Here is a 24,972-nt window from a genome sequence, read left to right as displayed (position 1 = left end):
AGGAAGCTGTGGTTTAGGCTTGTGACCAAAGCAATGCTGAAACACACAAGTGCTTTGGCTATTGCTGAACAGGACATGCACAGTGCCAAGGTCTTCTCTGCTTCTCACTCATCCCCTGTGAGTAGAACGAGGTGGGTTAGGGCTTGGGAGGGCTCACAACCAGCAGGTGACCTGCACCAAAGAGATATTCCATGCCATATAGTGCTCTGCTCAGCAGTAAAATGAAGAAGAGGGAGGTTGAGGCTATCTTTTGCTCAGGCCACTGGCCTGCCCATGGGAGGTGGTGAGTGATTGTGATTGCAATTGCCATGCTTTTTCTGATGCTTCTTTCTTCTCTCCTTTCTCTCTTTATTGAGTTAGTTTCACTTTGACCCATGAGTTCTCCTGCTTTTACTCTTCCTTTATTTTCCACCACTCCACTTGGGTGGGCAGGTGGGGAGTGAGTGGCCATGTGGTACTTAGCTCCCTACTGGGGTTATCCCACAACACACTGTGTGGCAACTGGGCAAGACTGGTGAGATCTGCCTAGAAAGAGTCACTCAACTCCTTTCCCCACCTCAGGGATAACCAAAGAGCTCTCATGTGGTAATACTATAGGCCAAAGCTGGATGTGGCCAGTGATCTAAGCATAAAAAAGGTCAAAAACTCAGAATAACTTCTACATCACTCCACAAAAAGAAAAAAAATCTAAAAATACCTGAAGTTTGCTTCTCAAAAAACAAAAAACCCATATAACTCCAAATATAACCTCTTTAAGAAACAACTCATAGTGCTGGATGTCAAGATGAACACTCCTGGGAAGTTTCACATGCAATCAAAAGGACCATCCTATTACTACAGTAAAAATGACATTAATATGTTGGTACCACGACTGAAAGACAGAAAAATATTTTTGAAAAAATGTGCAATAGAAAATATTTATAAAAGATACACTAGAAACTTACCCTTTACCTTTATACTCAGTACTCTAACAAAGAGAACTGCCTAAAAGAACAGAAATTCCCCTTGGAAATGGTCTAAGGCTTCACAAAAACCTTCAGTAAAGAAGCAAAGTGTTACTAGTCTGAGGCGAGAATTCCAAAAACTTACTCATTTTGGCCATACATTGAAACACATAAACTGTGAGTTTCTCACAGTTCACTGAAAACACAAATGTCTCTTAGAGTCACCAAGCAGCCTGCCTGGAAAGGCACTCCCATGTTGAGTTGCAAGTTCACCTTCTCTGCTCAACTTTCATGCCTGCTTCCGACATGGGTACTTCCACTTGTCTTGAGAAGTCCTTCATGGAAGACCACTGACACTCATGGCAGTCTCTCAGAGCTGTGCTGGCAATTGATTTCAGTAAGCAGAAGCCCAATAGCCATGAGGCATGGGTCTGACTGGCTCAGGAGCTAGCTCTCTGTCATATGACTACTGACTCCTCTGAAATGGACTGGTATGCTTTATCACAAGTTTTAGACAAAACATACATCCTTTACTCCCAAATAACTCACAGTGAGAGAAATATGCTCAAAATAAGGACATGAGGTGATAACTGGGGTCCACTGAAGTCACTGGCAAAAGTTCCTCAGTGTTCAGAAGCAGCAGGAAGTCTACTTTGTATGGATGCAAAGGTGGCAACCAGGCTACACCATAGGAGAAATTAGCAAAGATTAGGTGGGAATTTAAGCAACAATCTTCTCGTTTCAGACATTTATTCACCAAATCTTCCCTTCAGCAAAAGCTTAAAAGTAAATCCATATTTCTTGAGTCACTGCCTTAACAGATATCCCAAACAGATATATTGTTGGATTTGATGACAAACTAAACTAAAACTGAAATGAATTTAAGCAAAGGCTGGTGGTGGCTGAAGCAGGGAGATGTAATTCACCTCCCATGCAGTCAGGGTCAGATTACGTGCTAGAAATCCTCTGATGGATTCAACGACAGTGTTTTAAACCTTTCACTTCAATACAGAGTGTGTACAGATTCTGTACACTCTGCCAAACAAAATGTTGAACCAGGTTCCAAAAAGGTGGCAAGAGCAGGGCTAGGGAATGGTGCAGCTACTAACCAGCTCTCCTGCCCACTACTTAGCAATGTGGAGCCACATCAGTGAAGGCTTGTTTGGCTGCTGTAGCCCTTCCAAGCTGCACTTCTCCACATCCATTATGCACCACATCAATGATGCTCTGTGGTTACTTACCATCACTCCCACCAGCTTGGTGATGCCGTATTATGTCACAGCCATATCTGTCCTGCTGATAAATTTTATGTCTGAAATGAATATTAAGAACTGAATTCATCTGAATAAATTTTTAGCAGCAGCTATGACAGACCAGTTTCGCATTACCCACTGCTCCAATTATCTTGGCAGTGGATCAGGAGACAGGAGTACAAGTAAAACTGAGATATGGAGCAGACTCACCTCTACACTACAGCCCATTTACATTCACAAACGAACACATGTTCTCTGAAAGTCTATTCTTCTCCTCTTTTTTCCAAAACTGAGAATGCCAAAGTTTTGTCATGTGCTATCTCTTGCCTGCCCCAATAAACTCAAAATAAGCAAAAGCAAAAAAACCCCAACCCCAAAACAAAACCAACAAACATGCAAGAAAATCTTCATATAGCGAAACTGGAACAGAAATGTATAGTTTTAGCCATGGCACATGTGTACAAGAGTAGAGGCAATGCTACAGTACTTCAATCTGTATTGTCTATATAAAACATTTATTTTTAAGCTCTATAATGGTATTATAGAAATACATAGAATATTTTATAGTGTATTTAAGTGTACTCACTGTGAAAATAACACATTTAAGACAGGTATTCTTATGTCCAAATATTTTAAATATATGCACTTCTTTGCCTTGCAGTATTATGTTACTTTGAAAAACAAAATATCAGTATTTTATTCCTTGCTCCTCGTCAGAATCTTCTCATTCGGATTTCCCTGGGTCATCTCGGGTGCTCACTGCTGTGGGATATTTTATAAAAACCACAAAAAGTCTGTAGATTTGTAGATTTCCTATATTTGCTTGCATTCATGTCTAGTGCACATTGCTTGCCGTTCAATCCTCCAAGTGCCTTCTTCGTAGGTACAGTGACATATAGTGCATTCATCCGTTTTCACCTCCCGGCCTGCTGGAATCACAAGGGTTTCTGCAAAGCAGTTCGGGCCTGAAAGAAGGAGAGAGTTCATTATGTGACACCAACAGCACACTGCAATCCATGGTCCTGGTCCTGGGCACAGAAAGCCTGCAGCAAAGTGAGTAATGCTGGGCACATTACCCAAACGTGGGCATCATGCACAAGGCATAAAAGCAGCAGAGAGCACAAGGAGCCTGCTTGCCCAAATGGTTGGATGTTTCTGGTACAGACTGTCCCTGCTCCCTGTGCAGGAAGGTGCAATAAAACCTTTCTGTGCCACATGCAGCTGTGACAGAGACCTGGGCACACCCAGATGGTGCAGATGAACACAGACTGAAGCTAGAGGAAATGCCAGCTGTTGATAATTCTGCAGTGCTACTGTAAGCTAGCTACAGAGCCACTCGTACATTTTATTACATTTTTCCCACTGGAAGCAAGCATTTTACTTTCTGTAGTAATCAGAGTATCACATTAGTTTATCTTCCCTTTCATGAGAAAATAGTCTATTTCCAGCAGAGTGGAATAGCTTCAGCCTCTTCTGAAAGAGGATACTTTTCATGTATAAAATGAAATATTCCATTTTATGTAAGTCAGTAAGTCTCCAAACACCTCTTTTCATAGTACACTGAAATAACTTCATTCCCAAGGATGAGGCAGGAGAAAAACCCACCAGCACAAAGTTCAGAAGACCAATCTGGTTCTTTCAAAAAGCAGAAGGCTGTAAGAGCTGGATTATCTATATTTCTTTACACATATTTTTATATGTCAAAAAAGAAGTCTATTTCTGCCTTGAAAATCCACATGCCCTTGCAGAGCAGTATTAAACCCTCCAACCATGCACCTATTCACTGTCATGCCCCCAGTGGAACCTGGCCCTTCCATTTAATGAGCACAAACAGCAGCAGCTCAGGCACAGCCTGGCCAAATCTCAGCACTTTGGCACCCCTGTCATCAGGGCAGGATCTGTAAGAGGGGCCAGGACACACTGATCTGATACTACTGAAATTCTTAAAGGCTATGGATGCACAAAACACTTGTTGACTGCCAGCCTGTTTGCCATACAAATAAATATATCCCAGATGGGCTCAGTCTTCCAGTGCTGAGGGTTTACTCCAAGACCTACACCAAAGAGCATGGCTTCCTCTTCTACAGAAAAGTAGCCCACCTCCTGGGCAGTGCATTTAAAAGCACAAACCAAATCAGTTTTAACAGTTACCTCATTGAAACAGGTTATGTCACTGTGTGCACACAACAGCCTGAGAACTAGATGCCAAACTGGCCATAAAGAAAGCCTCTCCTCACGTAAGAGCTACCTCTGGATGAGACCAGCAAGACCTGCAGAAATTTGCTTCCCCATGTTATACTCTTTCTTAATGCTCTTAATATTTAAGCCCATACTTTGTTTTCATAAAATCACAGACTGTAGAATCATTAAGGCTGGAAAAGATCTCTAAGGTAACTGAGTCCAACTGTTAACCCACCACCACTGTATTCCAAACTAAACCACATCCCCAGGTGCCACATCCACATACCTTTTCCACACTTCCATGGATAGTGATTCCACCACTTCCTTGGGCAGCCTATCCTGGTTTTGGAACTGACTGTTGACAATTATCTCCAACATGTGGCTTCTTTCACAGTTTTGGGTGACTTCCTGCGCATTTGGATGCAGAAAGTGCAGCAAACTACATCATATCTCATTTAAAATCATCTGCTTCACTATCCCAATGTTACTGTGATACTTCTGTGTTTTCAGTCCCCTGTACATGTAAAGTATTACTGAGCTGGAAATACTGCAAGGAGGACTTTTGGGGTGGAAGCAATGCTTCTGGGTCCCCACTGAGAGGTGCCCAGATTTTCAGCCAAGGTGAAGCAGAGTTAACCACGCTGTCCTTCGTGAAACATATTTGAATGCTGATCTGTACAATTCTGTTTCTCTAAAATACAGTATTCTTCTTGCAATTAATAAAGTTTCATCCCAAAATGAGTTCACCTGCACATTACGTAAAGATACCTGAATGTTTTTCAAGTTGGACTGTAACAGCCCCATGATTTACAAAGCTATATGATATAAAGAGTTAAAATATTAAAAACAGAAACTACTTTCCATGAAGAATTTGTATGAAACCAACAAGACCACTTGAAATTTAAACATTACTTAAAAGGCACTATAGGAAAAAAAGTGATGTCAATCCCCTGCAAATGGGAAATTCAAATGCAAATTCTGGAAAAGCAAATGTTATAGGTCATACTTGGTTATAAAATCAACTGGGGAAAGAAGTAAAAATGGTACAACACAAGTAATAAAATTCACTTGGATTCAGAATGTAAATGCCTCCCGTCACAATTAGCAATACTTTAATGTCATGTGTGAGGAGTCCTTTTTACACCAGAAAGTCATTTAATGAAAGATTCAACAAGTAAGTCCTCAACTGTTAAACTATTTTATATGGGGGTAAGTAATTGCTTTGGTAAATCTATGGAAGAACAGTAATCGTTGACCTGAAACAGGGACCTGAAAAAAACAAGTGGCAGCAACAAACGCTGTTTTAGTACCATGGAACTTTTCCTTGGAAAACTGCCCATTTTCTGATTCTGCATTTGCATCCATCATTACTGTAAGTGCAAGTCTTATATTGTACTTAAGCTGACCACTGTGAGCTGGCATCCTTGCCCCCACCTTTTTCTCTGCAGTATCGCACACAACATTGTGGGCAATGTTACAGGAAAGGTCATGGATGAACAGGCTGAACTGACTGGATTATTGCAACATCATGCACATAAATGTCAGTGCAATACAGTGTCCAAACAAGGGAAGATAATTCCAAAACTCTTCTTTCATCATTTCTCCAAAGTCTCAGACTGCTAGGGAAAATAACTCTGAGCTTCACCCCAACCATCATTCAATTTTGAAGCTGTATTAGCTTGTCCTGGCTCTTGGTGTCCTGTGGCTCCCTTCCCACAGCACAGGGAATGCTCCCCTTTCCTCTTCCCCTGAGGAGCATCCACAGAACACAGACTATCATGGCTGGACTGATGAGACCAGCCTGCAGTGATGGGTTATACATGGGACAGCACTGGTGGGACCCTTGGTGAAGGGCTGCTCTGGCTACTCCTGTGCCTCCAGCAGCCTTTCCCTGTCCCTGCATGTCACACAGTCACAGAATATTCTAAGTTGGAAGAGATTCACAAGGATCATCAAATCCAGCTGAAGGGACAGCGATGATGATGCCACTAAGGATTCTCTGCCTGTCTAAAAGGAGAGTAGGGAAACTGAGGAATTGAAGATTTTGAACAGACAGTGAGAAGACATGGAGGCACAGCAGGCACACAAAAGATGATTTTAAAAGTGTAAGAATGTCTTTTCCTCAGTGTCCCTCTGAAGAGGGAGGTCCTCCACATTCAAGGAGGATGAGCTGCCACAATGGCAAGGCACTCGCTGAAAGTACTGCTTTACTTAAAACTGCGCAGTTAATATTCATTTAGCAAGATTTTCAAAAGATTTGTTGGGTTTTTTTTCATTTTTGAGTTTTAAAGTTTGCAAAATTACCTGACTTAGCACATGAAAAGCATTTCCAAGTAAATTGGGGCTGTTTCAACCCCATGGCAGTGGTGGGCTTTCTCACTAGATACTGCTAGTGAGAGCGGGAGCATTGAATTTGTTCTCCTTGGTTTACAAAGGAGTTTGCCTGCTTTCTGAGCTCCTTTTTGGCTACACCACTACTCTGCCCAGCTTCAGCATCTGGTACTTGCTCAGTGCAGTGCTGGCTTGTTTGCTCTGCAGTAAAAACCTCCTGGCCCCATCCCCATCTGTGTGCACTTACATAGCACTAAGGCACTCAGTGGTGCTGCACTTCTTCACAGCAGATGAAGATCTTGTGTATCACTCTAAATCTGGCAGAAAATTCATTATGACATATTGTATCAATTCTGAGCGCAGCTTGAAATCTACCAGGACACTGTTTGTTTTCCTGAAGTATACAACTGGTGCTGTCAGACTCCTCTCGAGCCATGCCACGCTGGTATCAGCACAGATTTCTTTCCCAGGGCTAAGGCACAGTTGCTGCCATTGCAGCCATGTCTCAAAGCAGCAAGTTCAGTGCAAATCCTCAGTTCTCACACTGAGCACCAGACTGGCATGCAGCTCTTGGCTTCCCTGCATCTGAAACAGTGAATCCCGGCTTCCAAAAGCAACATTTTTACTGGGATCTAGAGAACTAAGAAGGCATTTCTGGGTGGTTAATTCATTGAGCGATTATAAAGAGATCCTCATCTTGGAAACACTGAAAACCTAATGAAGTTTCAAAATATTATTGGGGTAAATGCTGCTTTTGTAATTTTTTTTAAAAGTAATTTCACTGGTCCTGTGGAAAGTTTCCAATGACTTACATGCTATGCTTCAGTGTTGACAAAGGCAAAAATCTAATTAAAATGCAAATTTTTTTATTTCAGACGGAAACAGTTGATGCCAGTTCTCAGCAGAAAATGCCCAAGCCGCTCACCTACAGAAGTACCTGTAACCTTGGCAACCTCAGAAGTGTCTCTCTGAAACTACTCCTCCCCTCCTTCCACAAAACCACAGGTGTTTGTCACAGAGCTGTTCCTGTTTCCTCTTCCTCCTGTCCTTGCTTTTGTACATGGTCCAATCAGTTACAAAAGATGAGATACAGCAATTTGGTAAATCCTGATTTAATCAACTGTTTTCATCAAGTGTTAAACCAAAGCATGGACAAAGAAATCTATTCAACTCCAAGTTACTGTGCTTGCCTGGAGAGTAACTCATGGTGGATTTTTGCCAATTAAAACTACAGTGACAACCTCTCTGTAATACAACACTTAGACTTAAGACTCCTCTGGGCTCTGGTTTGCACTAAGCTTCCTCACAGCTGCCTCTCTCTAATAGCTCCTTGCAGCAAACAGGCCACCTCCCAGGCACCTGATGGCAGTCCCACCTACCCTGACAGTTTTCTGGCATTCATCACTGCCATCATTCATGGGGTATTAGAGCACTTTGCAAATTACATAACCTCAGTATTTACCTTACCCCCTTGGGTTATTTACTCTTTTCTTCACTTTTCACAGAGACAGTTCCAAGGGTTGCAACGTGGAAAGAGAGGTCCTACACTTCGCCCTGGAAGTGTGGGGAACCATGACAATATACAAGAATGAGCAGTGCTGGGTGAGATCAGAGGTCCACCTGCATCAGCAGGAGGCAGAACGAGATGCATGGGGAAGTATACAGGGACAGAGCAAGCACACATGTCCAGCTTCCAGCACTGCATGCATTGGATACTTGGCCAATTGCTCCTCCATGCTGAGTTACGGAGTTAATGGATGGAGTTAAAAGGTTACTTTATGATTAACCTCTCCAACATCCTGCTGAACCAAATTCTGAAACAGAATTTGGTTGCAAGGAGGTCCACAGCTATTGTGCACAGGGTAGAACCATTTTCTTTTGTTGTTCACCCACTAGCTCAACTTGGTATTTCAAAATCCTCATAGTGGAAGAGGTGGTAACAACCATCCTCACTTCTGTCATGCTGTCATGACCTATATCATGCTTCCCTTCCATCCCAGTACCTCACCTGCAGGTTGAACAGGCCAGCTCTGCACCATCACTGTCCCTGCTGACCTCCCCAGACCTCCCCCAGTCCTGCTACCTCTTTTTGGGGCTGTGAGGATCAGACCTGTGTACCTGTATACACAAATTGTACAGACACCATGGACCTGTACAGTTAGCACAGTGATATTCCCTGTTTTGTTTCCTATTTTACTCCTACTTCCTGACATTTGCCTTTCTGTTGTGACCACTGATGAAAAAGTTGAGCTGATGTTTTCATTACACTTATGAATTTTACATCAGATAGAAATCTTACAGAAACAAACGTGTCATTGCACTTAAGTAAAACCTGTCACTGCCTGTGTTATGTAAAAGTTTGGCCGCCCAGAAATGCTATTTGACAGTCTTCCATGTACAGCAGAAGTGTTTTTGTTGCTCAGTAGTTTCAGGAACATGCTGGAGAAAGCAAAGCCTCCCTCCCATCTCTCAGATCTTTGTTCTTTCTGACCTTCCAAGACTTTCTCCATTGCAGGTACCAGGGAGACTAATGAAACACTGAGCTGGAAAATGTAGACAACATTTCAAGCTGTCTACTGCTGCAGATGACCTGTGATGCCACAATACAAAGCCAAGGATGTTTTGGAAGTTACACTGAGGAGCTAGGACAACTGAGGACCAAACCACAGGCAGATGCCGGCTATGCCTGCCTCCCAGTGCACATGAACACAAAGTCCCTTCTCACTTGCTCAGCTGTTTGAGATGGGTTTTGAAACGTGCTAATGTGGCATGGTGAGACATTAAAATAAGGCACGTAGCTCCACAACAGAAAGATCTCTGAGACACGGGCACTATCTCCCTCATCCCTCTCAAACCTAATCACTTTCCCCAGGGATGGTATCAGTACCTGCCTTGTGTGCTTCCCATCTCTAATCTCTTCTAAGGGGTCTGTATCTCCCTGGCTTGATTTTGTTTCCCTCTCACGTGGATGTGTATATATATATATATAATACATCTGTCTCCTGTGAAATGTCAGCTCAGAAGATAAAGCACAAAAAGCAGCTGGCAAAAGGAGTCTGTAACCAGGATTACAGCAGACTCTCATTCTCTCACAAAAATAAGTTCATCACCCCTGCTACTGTCATGGTTCTGACTTCTCCCAGTCCATCAAAATCTTTTACTTGCCTCAGTACCTCTGGACACAACTGAACCAAGCCCAAAAGAGAGTTTTCAACAGAAGAAGGATTCAGGTAAACCCAATTTTAAAAGCAATTTGAGACCCTGAAAATCATGTACTATTTCCACGGTTTATCAATGCTTTAAGATACTGGCAGCTAGAGAACCATGGCAGGTATCCTAAGAGACTTCCTGTAAATGTGTGTATGTATATATACATATGTATGAAAAGGTAAAGCAAAATGAAAGTATATCCATTTTGTGATATTCCTACCTGCTATGGAAGTAACAAAAAAGCACTGGGTGCAATATGCAACCCTCCATGAAAGCATATTTTTTTTTTCATACTAGACAGAGCTTTGGTGATTTTAACAATAATAAAACCCCTCCTTCTGTTAGGGCCATATTTTGTTAGATGCACAGGGAAATGACAGATTGGAAGAAACAATTTAAAATAACATTTTGCCAACAATTTAGAAGGATGTGTATGGAAGTGTCTGCTGTTAGCAGACAGACAGAAGAGAGCCCAAGGAAGCTCTTCTGTAACTAAACAGGGTGACCACGTCATCAGTGACACTGCTGTAACAAAGTGGGTATCAAAGCTCTGGCACTTGCTGTAGCCTACGTGTGCCAGTGTGGGTACATGGGCTTTAATCCAGAAGATAAACCAGCTATAATCTACTTAAGAGTTGGGTTTTAATGTTCTGCTGATGGGACTCACAGCCCTGTTTACGACTACGTTCCGTTGTTTTACTTTTTCATTTATCACATGTGACAGCACTATTGATGAACAAACATTTAATTCTGGCTCCAGTTCTAGAAATTGCACAGAAAGACCCACAGAACATGAAACAATGCCACCGCAGCCACTGGACTGATCCTTTTCACTGCTGCTTCTTCCCAGCTCTGATTCTCCTTCACCTTGAACTTTTTGGTGATGTTGACATCCCTGGAATGAAATGCCAAATACTACCAAAACCACTGACAATGCCAACAGTATCACTACCAAAAAAGGCTGCACAGTTTTGCACAGATAGAAATGGCTTGCAGGAAGGGAACAGTCTGCAACCTGCCACTGCTGCTGTCACCTTAGATTTTCAGGTGTATCCAGTGAGCAGCACTTCAGCTCTTCGCGTACTGCATACAAAGAAGCAAAGGAGCATCAAACACCACACCAATACCACATGAGCCAAACAGAGAGTCTTGAAGCATAAAAGGACCAAATTAAACATGAGACTTGACTGCCATAAAATATACTGTATCAAACAACTTCCTTTATCAGAGAAAATACAGGAAGACTCAACTAGGCTACTTAAAATAATTTCATTACTTGTAAAAGGACATTGTATTCAGCCCAGGAACAGCACCAATTAGACATGAGCTGAACATTGTGGGTATCTCAAAGAAAATTACATAAACACTTAGAAGCCAGCAAGCTGCATATCAATTTTAGGTTCAGCTTTCTTGCAGGTCTGTCACAACCCAGATGATTAGGAAATTAAAAGCATCAGGCTTGAATGTATGGATAAAAATGTCAGATACCTGAGATAACAAAGAATCACAGAAATATTTATTTTGGAAAAGATCTCTAAGTTCATTGGGTTCATATGTTAACCAAGCACATGCAGGTCTACCACTAAACCATGTCCCCAAGTGGCACATCCACATGCCTAATGAATGATTTCAGGCACTCATTGGCATGACAGCAATGTCATACTATTACTGTTTCCCTGGGCAGCCTGACCACCATTTCTACAAAGATTTTTTTAATATCCAGTCTAAATCTCTCCTGACATAACTTGAGGCCACTTCCTGTCACTTGCTGCTTGGGAGACATGACCTGCACCTGGCTGCAACCTCCTTCCAGGTAGTTTTAGAGAGCAATAAGGTCTCACCTTAGCCTCCTTTCCCCAGGCTGAACAACCCCAGCTCCCTCAGCTCGTCTGCATGGGACATGCACTCCCTACATCAGCTCCAATGCCCCTCTCTGATGCTCCAGCACATCAATGTCCTTGTAGTGAGGGACCCAGAACTGGACACAGGATGCAAGGTGTGGCCCTGATGCTGAGCCCTGGGAACACCAGCAGTGACCAGCAGCCAGCTGGATGTAGCTCCATTCACCACCGCTCGCTGGGTCTGGTCATCAGCTGTTTTTTTACCAAGTGAACAGTGAAGCAGTGCAAGCCACAAGCAGCTCATTTCTCCAGGAGAATGCTGTGGGAGAAAGAGGAACTCTGGGGGCTGGCACTCCTTCCCCTGCTTACCATTGTCCCTGCCTGCTGGGCCAGGCACAGCTGCACAAAGCTGCCTGCCTGCACTCCCTTAGCTCCATCTCTGCTTCCCCTGCACCACCCAGACTGGAGTGTGAGCCAGCCTGGGCTAAAGCCAGCCTGGAAGAGAGGAGGGTGACTTGGTCTGGGACATGAGCTGTGCTGCAGCATTCTGCAGAGGTGCTGGCAATGGAGTGGAGCCCAGGGAGTGTGTGGGAGTAGCACTGGCTACTTGGAAATTACTTCTGAAGCCCAGAGAGGGCACTCATGTCCAAGAAAACAAATGGAATCATTGCTAATTTTTCCCTCTGTTACAGACACTGCAGAAGCATTTGCAGGCATTGCAAGGACTGCAGCAGTGATGGGGCAGTCTGTGGGCTGCAGTGGAGTAAAATGCCTGCCTGCCCCAGCACTTGTAGCATGGGAGTTTAAAAACCCTTCTGTTGCGGTTAACGGGGCTAATCCTTCCCTTTCTTAAACTGTTTATCATCCCAGTGACCCTGCTGGGCTTGGCAGGATAACTGAGGGCCTGGTGAAGCATCTGCTCAGCACTAAGACATCTTTGCACTGGGAAACATCAGCTTACTCTTCAGATTAAGCAAACCATGTGAAATGTCTTGGCTGAAAGATCCTCAACAGGTTGTCCTAAAAACTGTTATGCGAGTTTAAAAAGATTCTGCTCTTCCAAAAGCTTATGATACAGGCCTCAGAGATTTGCTGCAAACACTGTAATAGAAAGCACATTTTAATTAGCCAAAATACTGCAGCACTGATGGGCTGTAGGGTCTATCACAGGCTAGTTAGGTTGCTGAGAAGAGGTCAGTAACTTAGGCAAAATGCACAAACAGTCGGGATTTTATATGTCCTGAAACAGAGGCTAAATTAAGGATACTAATGAAGGATAAGATTAGAGAATTATTTTGGGAAAATCCCTAAAGATTTCAACTAAATCAAAAGCTAAAGTGGTACCAAAATATAGTATAATTCTGCTTTAGCAATGAAGCAGAACCTAAATCAGTGTATTTTTCCAGTCAGTCACTATAAATCACTGGGTATGGAGAATACAATATGTGAAGATGGCCAGTGGCTCCCTACTACTACAAGGAATCATTCAATAGAACCAACAAAACATCATCAAGCATCAGTCATTTTTTCACCACATTTTAGATTAAACACACTGAATACAGTTAAACCAGAGGTTATCTTTCTTACAGAAAATGATTTATACCAAAATCCTTAATGTAGCATCATTCAAGTCCTGATGGACTGTCACAGCAGACAGAGACAACTCTCCCAATTACACAGTCCCCTTGCAAATTTAGGTCTTTTAAAAAGACTTGGTTTGACTTGTTGTTATTTCCTGTTTTGTGCCACCATTACTGATCCTTTGGGTTTTTACTTTTTGTTTTAGTTATTATCTTTGGGGCTTGCATACACAGACAGATTTCTAGCCACTCTTCACTAGAGCTGATTTGCTCTAGTTGTAGGTGTACAGAAGTCCCAAGCATGCCTTTCTCTAGGTAATCTGCTGCTGAACTAACACACACACACACACACCAGTGAGAAAAAAATGTTAATGCTGGAGGAGCTGCAGTCTGGGATCTCAGACACCTGTGTAACCCTCTCATACAGACAAACTGTGAGCACAGCTGACAGCTGCAGAAAAAGGAAACAGAGGTTAAGGCTCTTAAAGGCAATAAAGTTTCTGCAGTAACAGAAATAAGTGGTCTGTCACATCTGAACTGCTCAGCTTTGTACTTGAGGACTTTGGCCCTGTGGCATTTTCTTGATTGTATCTGCGATTTTGTGCTTATTTTATCCATTTGAGTTACAAAAGGTAGGTACCTAGCCAAGACCAGTACCAGTACAACTGTTATGTACATTAAAAAAATCCAAAAAGTTCCACAAAGGATATTCTTCAATATATACTGAAGACTGACTACCTTCTTTCCCTATCCTACCTTTCTCATTTAGAATGTTTCCAATAATCTTCCTCCTAAAACCAGACGAACAGTACCCCTTCTAACAGGAATAGAAGCGTCAGGGATCTGTGCCAAAGAATGAACTACAACTGTCAGCATGTCATGCATCATTTTAAAATACAATGAATTCTAACAACGTCCTTTGCTTTGCTTTGTTAGTTACACTGTCTGAAATAAAAAGCTGTCCTTGTGAAAAACAGCTGTAATGCATGGGAACCAGAACAGGAAAATGAAGAGCCTGTTTAGTCAGTCTTAACATAATAATTCCATAGGTGTGAAAATTTACAAAATATACAGTTGCAATTGCTAATTGTTTCAATGTCATACTATTAATATGTCAATATACCTGTAAAAAATGGAGTTGTTATGTTTTCCTAAGGAAAAAATTCCTAATCAGCTAGCTTTAAGATGCACCTAGGTTACTCCACAACTGAGAAAAATCACAGTATTTTTATGAGCAAAAGAGAGGTTATGCTTTGCCCTCCATGCTACTCAATCAATAATTCCAGCTTTTTATCCCCTTTAACGATTTTCCCCTGGGGGTTATGAAACACAGCCCTGACACAGCTGCTTTGGAAAGACTGCATTTGGTACCTGTGGAGGAAGCTGAATTTAAAATCACAGGAAAATGTCTCTGTGAAAGCGTGCTCTTCCTGCCCCTGGTACCCCAGGCAGGGTTCCCCGAGCAGCCCTGCTCCCATGGCTGGCCAGGATGCAGTCTGGGAAAAGTTTGGCATCAATCCCTGTTCCAGCACACTGCTTCTGGCCAGACACAGTTGTGGGCATAGGCACCCAGCTTTGCCCCCTAAAAACGAGGGATCTGGTCCAAGCCATGGACTGTATGCAGAGGGAAAGGAAGAGGCACCTCTGGGGACAAGTCCTTGTACCTCCTGCAGACAGGTGATGCCACAGCTGCTCACCAGTCTGCTCTGCAGGTTGAGCCCTGCACCAGCACACAGGCACGCTCCTCACATTCCAGCCCCATTTCTCACATGGGCTCCTTGGATCACTCCCTTACCTCATCAAGGTCTTGCACAGAATACTGAGTGAGATGCTAAAACACCTCAATTTGGATGAAAGAAATACTCAGGATAGGAAGGGGTGCATCAAATATTAGTTAATCTGGTGATCAGAAACTGTCAACAAGTCAGAGCTGAACATTTGAGACACCATTCCTGAGGAGAATTCACACACTCTGCTTAGGACCATGTTAAAGCCAGCTTTTAAGAAATACAACCAGGTATTATGCAAATCTAAATATATTAAGTTGCAACATGAAAATCCATCACTACCTGAAGTTAATTTCCTCTTGCTTCCATTTGCATCACTCTCACACAACTCATGAATCAAAAACTAGCTAACAGAGATGCTTTGGAGTAGGAAGAGTGGGAAACCAGAAGATGGAAGGGTGATTGATTGCAAAAGCAAGAGATTAGGAAGCCACTGGTGTTGGAAGAAACCAAATCAATGTGATTTTTCAAGCAGGAAGGAAGAAAGAAGAAAGCAGGCAGGGTGACTAGCAAAATTATTTTAAGGAATCACCTTTTTGCTGAAATGGAAAGACAGATGATTTAAAGTGAGAGACATGAATCATGAAAGATATGAGAACCATCTTTGTTAAACATAAGGATTGCCTCTGTGAGTTATACAAATCCTTTCATCCAAGAGAAGTGCAGCAGCACAGAAATTTTAGATCACTCACAGGGGCACACATAAAAGGACACACACTACCCAAAAAAAATCTTCCACATAACACTGCCCCACTTCTTCACTTCTAGTCTTAAGCAGCATTTATTTTCCCAGGAGCTGCAAAGCCCAGAGCACCATTTGATAGTGCAGTGCCCTTCTTCCATGATGTTTAGTGCAGGCTCTTTCTTTCCATTTCACAGGTGTGAGAAATTGGGCAGAGCCCAGCAGAGAGCAAAACCTCCTTGGAGCAGAAAGATCTCTTCTTCCTGGACATATGCCAGCTGGGGCAGGGGCTAGTGAAAGAAACCCAGAGTGAGGCTGATTAGCTCAATGTTCCCTTCAACATTCCCATGGCAACTTGTTAAGGGCTATCAACGGATTGAGCCACCAACACTAACACAACAGGGTGGGCTATTCTGGCTGGGAAGATTCAACATTTGATCCCAGTCACACAGCAGGATACAGACACCTTAAAAAACACCAGGGCTCATGTAGAGCCCTCTGGGTTTAGCCAATGGAAACTCAGTCTAAGAAGCCAAAATTCATATAATGGAGACTGCAAAGATGTCTGCTCTTCTAAGGAGAGACAAGATATTCCCAGCAAGGGGTTGAACTATTTAAATGCCCAACCACTAAGCCAAGGCACTAAGCCCTAGAGGAGACAAGCACTACCAATATTACTGGGGTTCCTGTTCACAGAAGTAGCCATCAAGCTCCTGCAAAGATGCTCAGGGAAAAGTAAGAAATCAGATCAGGACTTTCATTAAATTAATAGCCTAGAAAACTCTGAAAAAAATAAAACTGGATTCCAGAAATGGCCCCCAAGATGGTCAAGTTGGCACTGGGAACTTCCTAGAACATTCTTTTCCTTTTTTTTCCCCTAACATGTATGACCTCTGCAGCAGTTACTGAGGCATGAAAGCCAGTCTTTGTATATATAGTAATAGAATTATTGTAAACCTATTCTTAAATATTTCCACATATTTTATGCTTCTTCTTGTAAAATTACCTCCAAAGGCAATTATTATGGAAATAAAAGTACTGGAGGAAAACAGCTGGTACTTTTATGTTTATCTGAAAGCTATGTTTGTTTTTTTCCTAGGCAAAACCAAAGCATTATGAAACTGTAAATGATTCCCAAGGCATTTTGAACTGATTTGTTTGAAACTCAGATTAGTGCACTAGAAAAAGAGTAATAAAAAAAATACAAAAGTGGTAGAAATAAAAATTACATTTTACTTTTCTAATGAAGTTATTACTCCAGAATGTCCTGCAACCAACAATTAAGCACTTGGTGTAAGATTAAAGTGATGGCTACTCAATCTGTCTCGGGGATATTCTACTTCTGGTGATAAAAATGAGCACTGCTCACCTGCTGCATACACATCATAAGTGTAAAGGAGACTTGAGAAGTTTGTGTTGAGTCAAAGTTATTATTTTCAAGAACCTCTCTAGAAGACAAAAGTAAATTAAAATGAGAAGCTCTTAATTACAGAGTAGATGGGAATGCTGTAAAACGTAAGATTCAGGGATGTGGAAAGGAGATGTTTCCTGCAGAACAAGTGATGTCCTAGGAAAGGGGGGTATCAGCCCAAGTGGGAGAAACCAGCAGATCTTCCAATTCGCTCCCTTCTGCAAGGCGACATTCATTCATGTCTTGCTCTAGGGCTTAATTTGCAATTACTCCCTTTGCACTTGGTGCCATAACCATTAATAGCACGATATGTACTTGTAAAATCTACAACCATTACTGGATTAGTAATTTATTTTCTGATTCTTTATTCCAAGTCAATACCTAATTTATGCATGTGCAATTGAAATCCATGTAATAGCATGCATAAAAAATGAATTCTGTAAGGAATCTTTGTGGAACAAAAGCTCTGGATGGGTTTTCAGGAGAGGAGAGAAAATTGGACAGAAAAGAGGTAAATCACCAAAAAACCCTAAACCAAAAACCAAAACCAAAACTCTGCAACAGTTTTTAAGGGAAATCTTGACCACAATGCTGTGAATAAGACCATGTAAATGCTTCAAAATAGACTAAACCACTTGGGAATGGAAACTTTCATACAGAATATTTATCATTCCAGGCCCATTACAACAAGGAACAGAATACATCAAGGAGTCTCTTTCCTCAAGCATGATTGTCAGCTGACTTCTACTGTATTAGGAACACTGCTCCAGGTAAAAACATCTATCAGCAAGGCAAAATAATACAGTTGTAAACATGAGATTTCATGAGGGAATTACACAAACAGATCTCCTTCAAACATCTCTTCAAAATGCCAGCAATAAAAACCATGGTTAAATACATCTTCATCTTTGGCTAGTGCTGCAAACACCAGAACTGTAAAAGGATACCAAAACTAAGTCAAAATACCCTTATCATGGTTAAATAATGGGATTGACAAATTTATAATTCTGATTTTAAGCCTTCTTGGCACATTAAGTAATTTTTTTCCTCTGGGCACGATGTCTTATCAAATGGAACACCTCTATACCTGTAGTTATGAGACTGATATTTCAGCTAATTATGGCATATTCATTCTTAATAATGAAAAAAAAAATCATGTTGTCGAGTAATGACTAAATACAGATGCTGACAAGCCAGAAAGGGGAAAACTCTTACAATAGGATGAAATGGCAGCTATAATGGAAGGCAGGAAGAAAAACTTTGCTTTTTGGTACTTCCCCTTGTTAGTTTTAACTTCTGTTCAAAGTGAAACTCCTAAAAGCTGCACTCAGTCACTTTTTTTCCTCAATAACTAATCTGTTGTGGGTTCTTCCTGCAGATGACATTGCTTTTAAAAGATCATTTCTAACACAGGCTTCTGGTTAAAGACAGATTTCACTTCCAGGCTGTTAAAAAGTGAGAAAAAATGTCTAAAGGAAACGGCCAGCCTGCGTAGCCATATCTGACCACACTGGACTCCCATCACAGACAGAACACCTATGGCTTTGCTTCTTGCTAAGTGTTTAGAGAAAGATTTGAAGAAAAGCTTCAACCCTCACCTCATTTATTTCCCCCCCTTAAGGTACAGTCCTGCCCTGTGTTCAGATTCCAGATGTGAGCTGTGTGAAAGGATTGTAGGAAGACTGTACAGAGCATTTAAGCATAAGACTTAAGGAAGAGAGCACCTTGGCCATACTGCAGTAGAGAGTAATAGGGAATGATAAAAAAAAAAAGAGTGGAAAAATAAGAAAGTAAGGAAATGAAAGAATCTGCAAGGTTTCCATGCAGAAATGTGCAAGTCTGCATGTTAAAGAAAGCAGGCCCAAGGCACTAAAAAGATTTCAAAAGAGGTCATGCAATATAAATGAAACTTAAAAGCACTTTCTCTTCCTCCAGCTATCATGGCATGAGCACATCACATCTAAACAAGTTTTCTCAAATGTACCCACTGCCAAGTCTTTATGTGCTGCTGCAGCCCCCAGCAGCACCCTTAGCACACCACTTTTCTTACTAAGTCCCTCACCTGCCAAGTACACACAAGTACCATCTGTAAGCAATTTTTTTACCTTTTAATAAATTGTAAAGTTGATAAAATAAAATTACGGTATGCAAAGATCTCCAAGTTCTCATTCCTTTTATCTTTCTGTCTTCACCTCCAGTCTTTCTATCTCCTTCTGCTCCAGTCAGATTTACTTTGCTTCCTTCCCTGCCCTTAACTCCTCCTGATTTCTGAGACAGCTGCAGGATCCCATCATCTGTTGTGCAGCAGCACCACTTCATGCTGCCTGTTCAAGCCCAGACAGCAGATCTGACCAGAAAGGTGCACAGCATCACATTCTCCCAGACAGGCACCCCAAGTATTCCCAGCTGCACATACACTTCAGGAATTCCACACCCTGGTGAGGCATTTGCTTTCTCCTCATGAATACTACAGCTTTCATTATAGAAGAGCATGTTGCATGAATTCACCCATGCATCTCCTGAACTCCTGCAGAACATGGATAAAAAAGCTGGTCCTGACATCTTTGTTGTCACTAACATTCTGAGGTGTATTCAAGGCTGATCAAAAATACTGCAGCCACTTTGGTGCTTTTGAACAGCTGCTGTTAGTGTGCTTCTCTCAGAGAGGCATTTTTTTTTCCCAGCAGAAATCAAAGAGCCTTATTAAGATCCCAGCAGAAATCTAGAAAAATAATTGCCTCTTGGTTTTTTTTTTTAATGACAGGTTCAGGTTTTTGAAAATTTCCATGTTTCTAATACAGGCTAGTCATTGTCTTAAATTGATAGCATTGGGGTAATACAGAGCTTCTTCATATCATTTCTTTCCAATCAGTAACATTTTCTTTCAATGATTTAGCCAATATGTAGCATACTCAATACCTTAATAAAGTTTAAATTGTTTCTCTTTCTCAGTGCAATATCTTGTGTCACTTCACAGTTGTGGGGGGTCCCTTGCTGTATGACTTTTTGCCCTATAGTCATTACATAGACTGAGCTGCTAATTTAGGCATGGAATGCTGCTGACCATCCACATTTTTGCTCATTTTTTTTATTCTGCATTTTGATGGACTTTTCTAAACCATCCAAAACCTAAAGATTCCCAACAGTTTTAAGAAAAAAAATGTTGCACATGCAACTCCAACCCAAAACTCTGATGTCACACTGCTGGAAACTGCTGTCCTCATAGGCCTGCACACACACTCATATACACTAACTCCAAAGTAGTTCAGTGACTTGAGGAGGACTCAAATCTCCTTTCAAAAAGAATGAAACTGTGAGACACAGTGAATAAGTATGGGCACTTGGGCACCTATAACCTTTGCTTTTAGTATATTAGAGATATACTTATTTGGATGTTCCCTCATTCATGCTTTTAGAATAACAGTACTTGCAGAAATCACAGGCCAAGCAGACTGCAAAACACCTTTCAGAGTACTAATAGCAGCCTGTGAACTTTCAAGGAGGGGACAAAGAGGCACTTGTCATCTTCTAATAGAGATACCTCAAGGTTGTTTTGATATAGATTTAATGCACATAAGAAATTAAAATCTTGATCAGTCAGAGCCCCAGGACCACGTGGCTAAACAGCCTGTCCTCCTGCAGAGCCCTGGTGCAGCATGGGCAGTGTTGATCATTCCAAGGACCAAAGGAGATGTCAGAATTAGAATGAGTCTACACATTCAGCCAAATAAGACCCAGGACAAATGGAAGGAAGGTGTTTCTTTTCAAGAGCTTGGGAAGAAGGGCAGAACAGAACAAACTGGCTTCCTGAACTCATGCCACGAAAATTTCTGTACTCATATACATATATACATATATAACTAAAATGTTATATATGGCTAAGATAATCTGAAACCTGATCAATTTCAAATAGAAACACACTGGTTCTTGTTATGGTAATTTCCATATGCATTTGAAATTTTCATTTGCAAGGAATATATCAAGTCAATAAAATTCTACCAAGGCTTTGCAAAGTAAGAATATACTGGAGTCACAATTAAAAGTGGCACTTTGCAGATAGACTGCTCTCCTCCCTCCCAACATCTGTTCAATAAATAGATTAGTCTTAGATCATACACATAACTTCTGATGTTGATTCTGTGTTCAGTGGCACACACACAGACACACACACTCAAATTTCTATGAAATTTAGTATTACCTGTCTGCAATATGAAATGAAGCACCTATGCACATATACATAAACAGAGGAGCAGCATGGAAGGCAACTGAAGAGCAAGAACAATTCCTTAAATGAAAATTGTGTAGAATAGTAATATTTAATGCTCCAGCAGAGACCTTAATCATGATACAATGCACTACTGTATAATAAAACTTGTTCTGCTATAATTCACATTCAAGCAAGAAAAAAACAGATGAGGCAAGAGAGATTTTCATTCTCATAATTTTAAACATATGAAAGTTATAAATTCTTTTTCTCAAGGTCATGAGGAAACTCTGAGGCAAAGCAAAGGTTTCTATGAATACATTCAGTGGTATTCACAGCAGGTGAAAAATGAGCCAGATCCATGGCTGTTATAGCCCATATTAGCTCCATGGGCTTGGAAGTATGAGCTTGAATGACCTGTATTGACAGGGCCTTGCTGACAGTGCAGAGCAGTGCTACTTTGCTGCAAAGCAGTTAACTATATGATCATCAATGAGGGGCAAGAATTTAAGCATTTTCTTTTGAAGGCAAGACTAATGTTTCAGCATATAGCCAACACCTTTGCAAATGGAAGTGAAGCAAACCTGTGTCCAGCCTGAGGGAGATAAACCTACTAGGTGCAGTGATGCCTAACTGGTACAGGGAGTGCAGGACAAACAGACAGCCTGGCACAGGGGGAAATATCTCATGCAGAGCGACTTTTTTGTATTAGAATTTGGGGAGAACTGTAGCCATGATATTTTCTGAAAAATCCTTTCCTTAGGATTTTTTTCTCCTGAGAAGCTGAGAGGCCTCAGGAACAAATGTAAACAATGATTATCTGTTGCTGTGGAATGCAACAGGGGGATCTGTGATTGGTCTCATGTGGTTGCTTCTAATTAATGGCCAATCACAGCCCACCTGTCCAGACTGTCTTGGTCAGTCACAAGCCTTTGTTATTCATTCCTTTTCTATTCCTAGCTAGCCTTCTGATGAAATCCTTTCTTCTATTCTTTTAGTATAGTTTAATATAATATATATCATAAAATAATAAATCAAGCCTTCTGAACATGGAGTCAACTTTCTCGTCTCTTCCCTCATCCTGGGACCCCTGTGAACACCGTCACAGAGAATATTTGGATCAGCCTTTGAAATGGATCAGGGTAAGACACATGGTGGCCAAGTCTGTGATTAAAAGCATTTCTGGAACATCTTCTGAAACTGACTCAAGCATGAGTCTGCACCAGACCCAGCTTGCAAGCTCTTCAGAGACCCATGTGTGCCAAGAATGTCCTCCAGCCCTTCCCAGTGACCAGCACTCCTGACAGGGAAGAGCCAGAGTGGGACTCATGGTAGGCAACCAGCTAGAGGAAGCTGAACTAAAGCAGGGAAGCATGCAGGGGGCCCAGAGAGCTCTCCCAGGGCAAAGGGCAGGTTGATGACACAGAGACTACACAAAAGATCAGCTTCTAAACCCTATCAGCTTTCTGTACAGCCCAGAAGAACAGTGCAGGATAAGCACTGTTCTGGGCTGTACAGAGCCTTCCAAACCATCCTAGTGTTGGACAATTTGGAACACCCACAGAAACAAGCACGGCTGGCAGGCTGACTGACCTCAGCAACTGCAGACAGGATTTTCAGATAATTCTTCCAGCATCTACAGCTGAAAATTCCCATCTGAGATTTTTGCCTCACTACTATATATGTTTCAAAATATTAAACCTCCAAGGTCCTGGTTTTATTATTAGAATAATTTTCTGCAGACTCCCCCCCCAAATGTACCATTTGATTTTTAAAGAAATTTCCCCATAAATTATTTCACCCCCCACACCCCCCAGTCAAAGCGTTACACTGCTTGCAGGAATTACATTAATTCTACAAAGACAGACAAGAGTTTAGTGGAAAAGCAGTCAGTCAGAACTCATCATTGGACATGCTGGACCAGCATTTGCCTCTCAGCTCCTGCTCCCTCGATAGGTGATGCAAAAAACCACAGATGCCAAATCATTTTAGCAGCTGACTATAAACAAACAAAAAAAAAAAAAGGATTTTTGAAATATCTTAGTGTGAAGGATTAAAAGAGAAAAATGATTTTAAGGTTTAGAAACAAATAGTAGGAAGTCTGAAACAGTGTCACATACCTTATGCAGCCAGCAGCCTGGCCAGTACCATAAATTCAGGTACTGGCCAGGGACTTAAAAATTGTGGGAAATTTTACCCAGCTAGAGGTGTAATTAAACACAGCTGGAGATCACACTTAAAAAGTGCCTCAAGGACTGCTCTTGGATGTATGAGTTTTGTCCATCTTGCTCACAACATGGAACTTGTCCAAGCACTTTCAGGAAAACACAGCCAGGGATCACTCTGCTCCTCAGGCCCAGCTGGTACTCTTTGGTCTCCACAATGTGCCAGCTTCTAACTCCTCAAATTGCTTCTCTGTGCTGATCAGGGTCTCACAACAACAACAACAGACAAAATGAAGTTCCTTGCAATGGAAAAAAAATTGTATTGAAAGTCAGTGTCCTTAAGCCTCATGCTCTTCTACTGATAGCTAGGGACTTGGTTAAAAAAGAAAGATTTTGAGCCATAAAGTAAAAAAGAAAAAAAGCTGCTTGAAGTGTGTCACACATTTTTGCAGAGCTACATTCTCAACAAGTTTTCCAAACATGTGGGACACCACATAGTCACACTAAAAAGACCCAAGTTTCAGCTCATCACAGGATATAAGTTCATGGAATATTCTTAAGTTGCACAGATCTGTATTCAAAGTGCAATTTCAGCTTCTGACAATACTTTGAATTAAGGTGAGACAATATTGAATAAAAATTCTGATATTACTTTGAGAATTTACACAGATAAACCGCAGATTTTTGGCTGTCAAAGAACTTGTCAAAGACTGCTGTGGGAGATGTTGTACTGAACCATCCCAGAGCACAGATGCATGTTGGCCCTATATTTAATATCTGAAAAGATCTGAGATATTGATTTTCATTACTATTACTATTTCTTCTTATTATTTTACTTAATTTCAAGTTATTAAACTCTTTTAATCTCAACCTAGAGGTTTTACCTTTTTTTCTGATCCTCCTCCCCATCCCACTGGGGGCAGGGAGGGAAGGAAGTCAGTGAGCAGCTGCATGGTACTTACTACCAGCTGGGGTTAAACCAAAACAGAAGCAAACAGCTTCAGCTTACAGTAATAGAGGTCAAAACCTGTCATCTCATCAACATTTGACAGCTCATAAACCTGTGGGTCAAGGAAAGTTAGCTCAACTTATCTAACAACACAAAGGAGCTGCAAAGCAAGTTTCTTTGATGAGTTCTTCCAGCTAACCAAAGACAAAAAATCCTTCTCAAAACCCCTCTATACCACAAATTACTTTTCTTGTGTCTCATCCTACACCTAGGAGATCCAGTTCAGTCCCCCTATATTAGCAAACACAGTGCCTGGGCTTTTGGTGATCTAACATGTCCAGAGCACCAGTAATTTTGAACATGCAACACAAATTAACCTTAAATTAATCATGTTGTTAATACATGGGCTCAAAATCCTCACAGCACTAACAGAT

General features: G+C 41.5%; 1 protein-coding gene across 2 annotated transcripts in view; it reads right to left on the bottom strand.

Moving 5' to 3' along the window:
• Positions 1 to 2,787: 2,787 nt before the first annotated feature.
• The window catches only part of VWC2 (von Willebrand factor C domain containing 2), a 77,189-nt gene continuing 55,004 nt past the window's right edge, over positions 2,788 to 24,972 (bottom strand). For both annotated transcript variants that reach the window (XM_050971068.1, XM_030228150.2), the window contains exon 4: positions 2,788 to 3,162. In XM_050971068.1, coding sequence (XP_050827025.1) covers positions 3,011 to 3,162 — 152 coding nt within the window. In that variant the 3' untranslated portion in view covers positions 2,788 to 3,010. The remainder of the gene's footprint in view (positions 3,163 to 24,972) is intronic.

The sequence above is a fragment of the Serinus canaria genome, chromosome 2 (assembly GCF_022539315.1).
Source record: "Serinus canaria isolate serCan28SL12 chromosome 2, serCan2020, whole genome shotgun sequence".
Taxonomy (NCBI): Eukaryota; Metazoa; Chordata; class Aves; order Passeriformes; family Fringillidae; genus Serinus; species Serinus canaria.
Note: the sequence above shows the minus strand (reverse complement) of the source record. Positions and strands in the feature narration are given on the sequence as shown.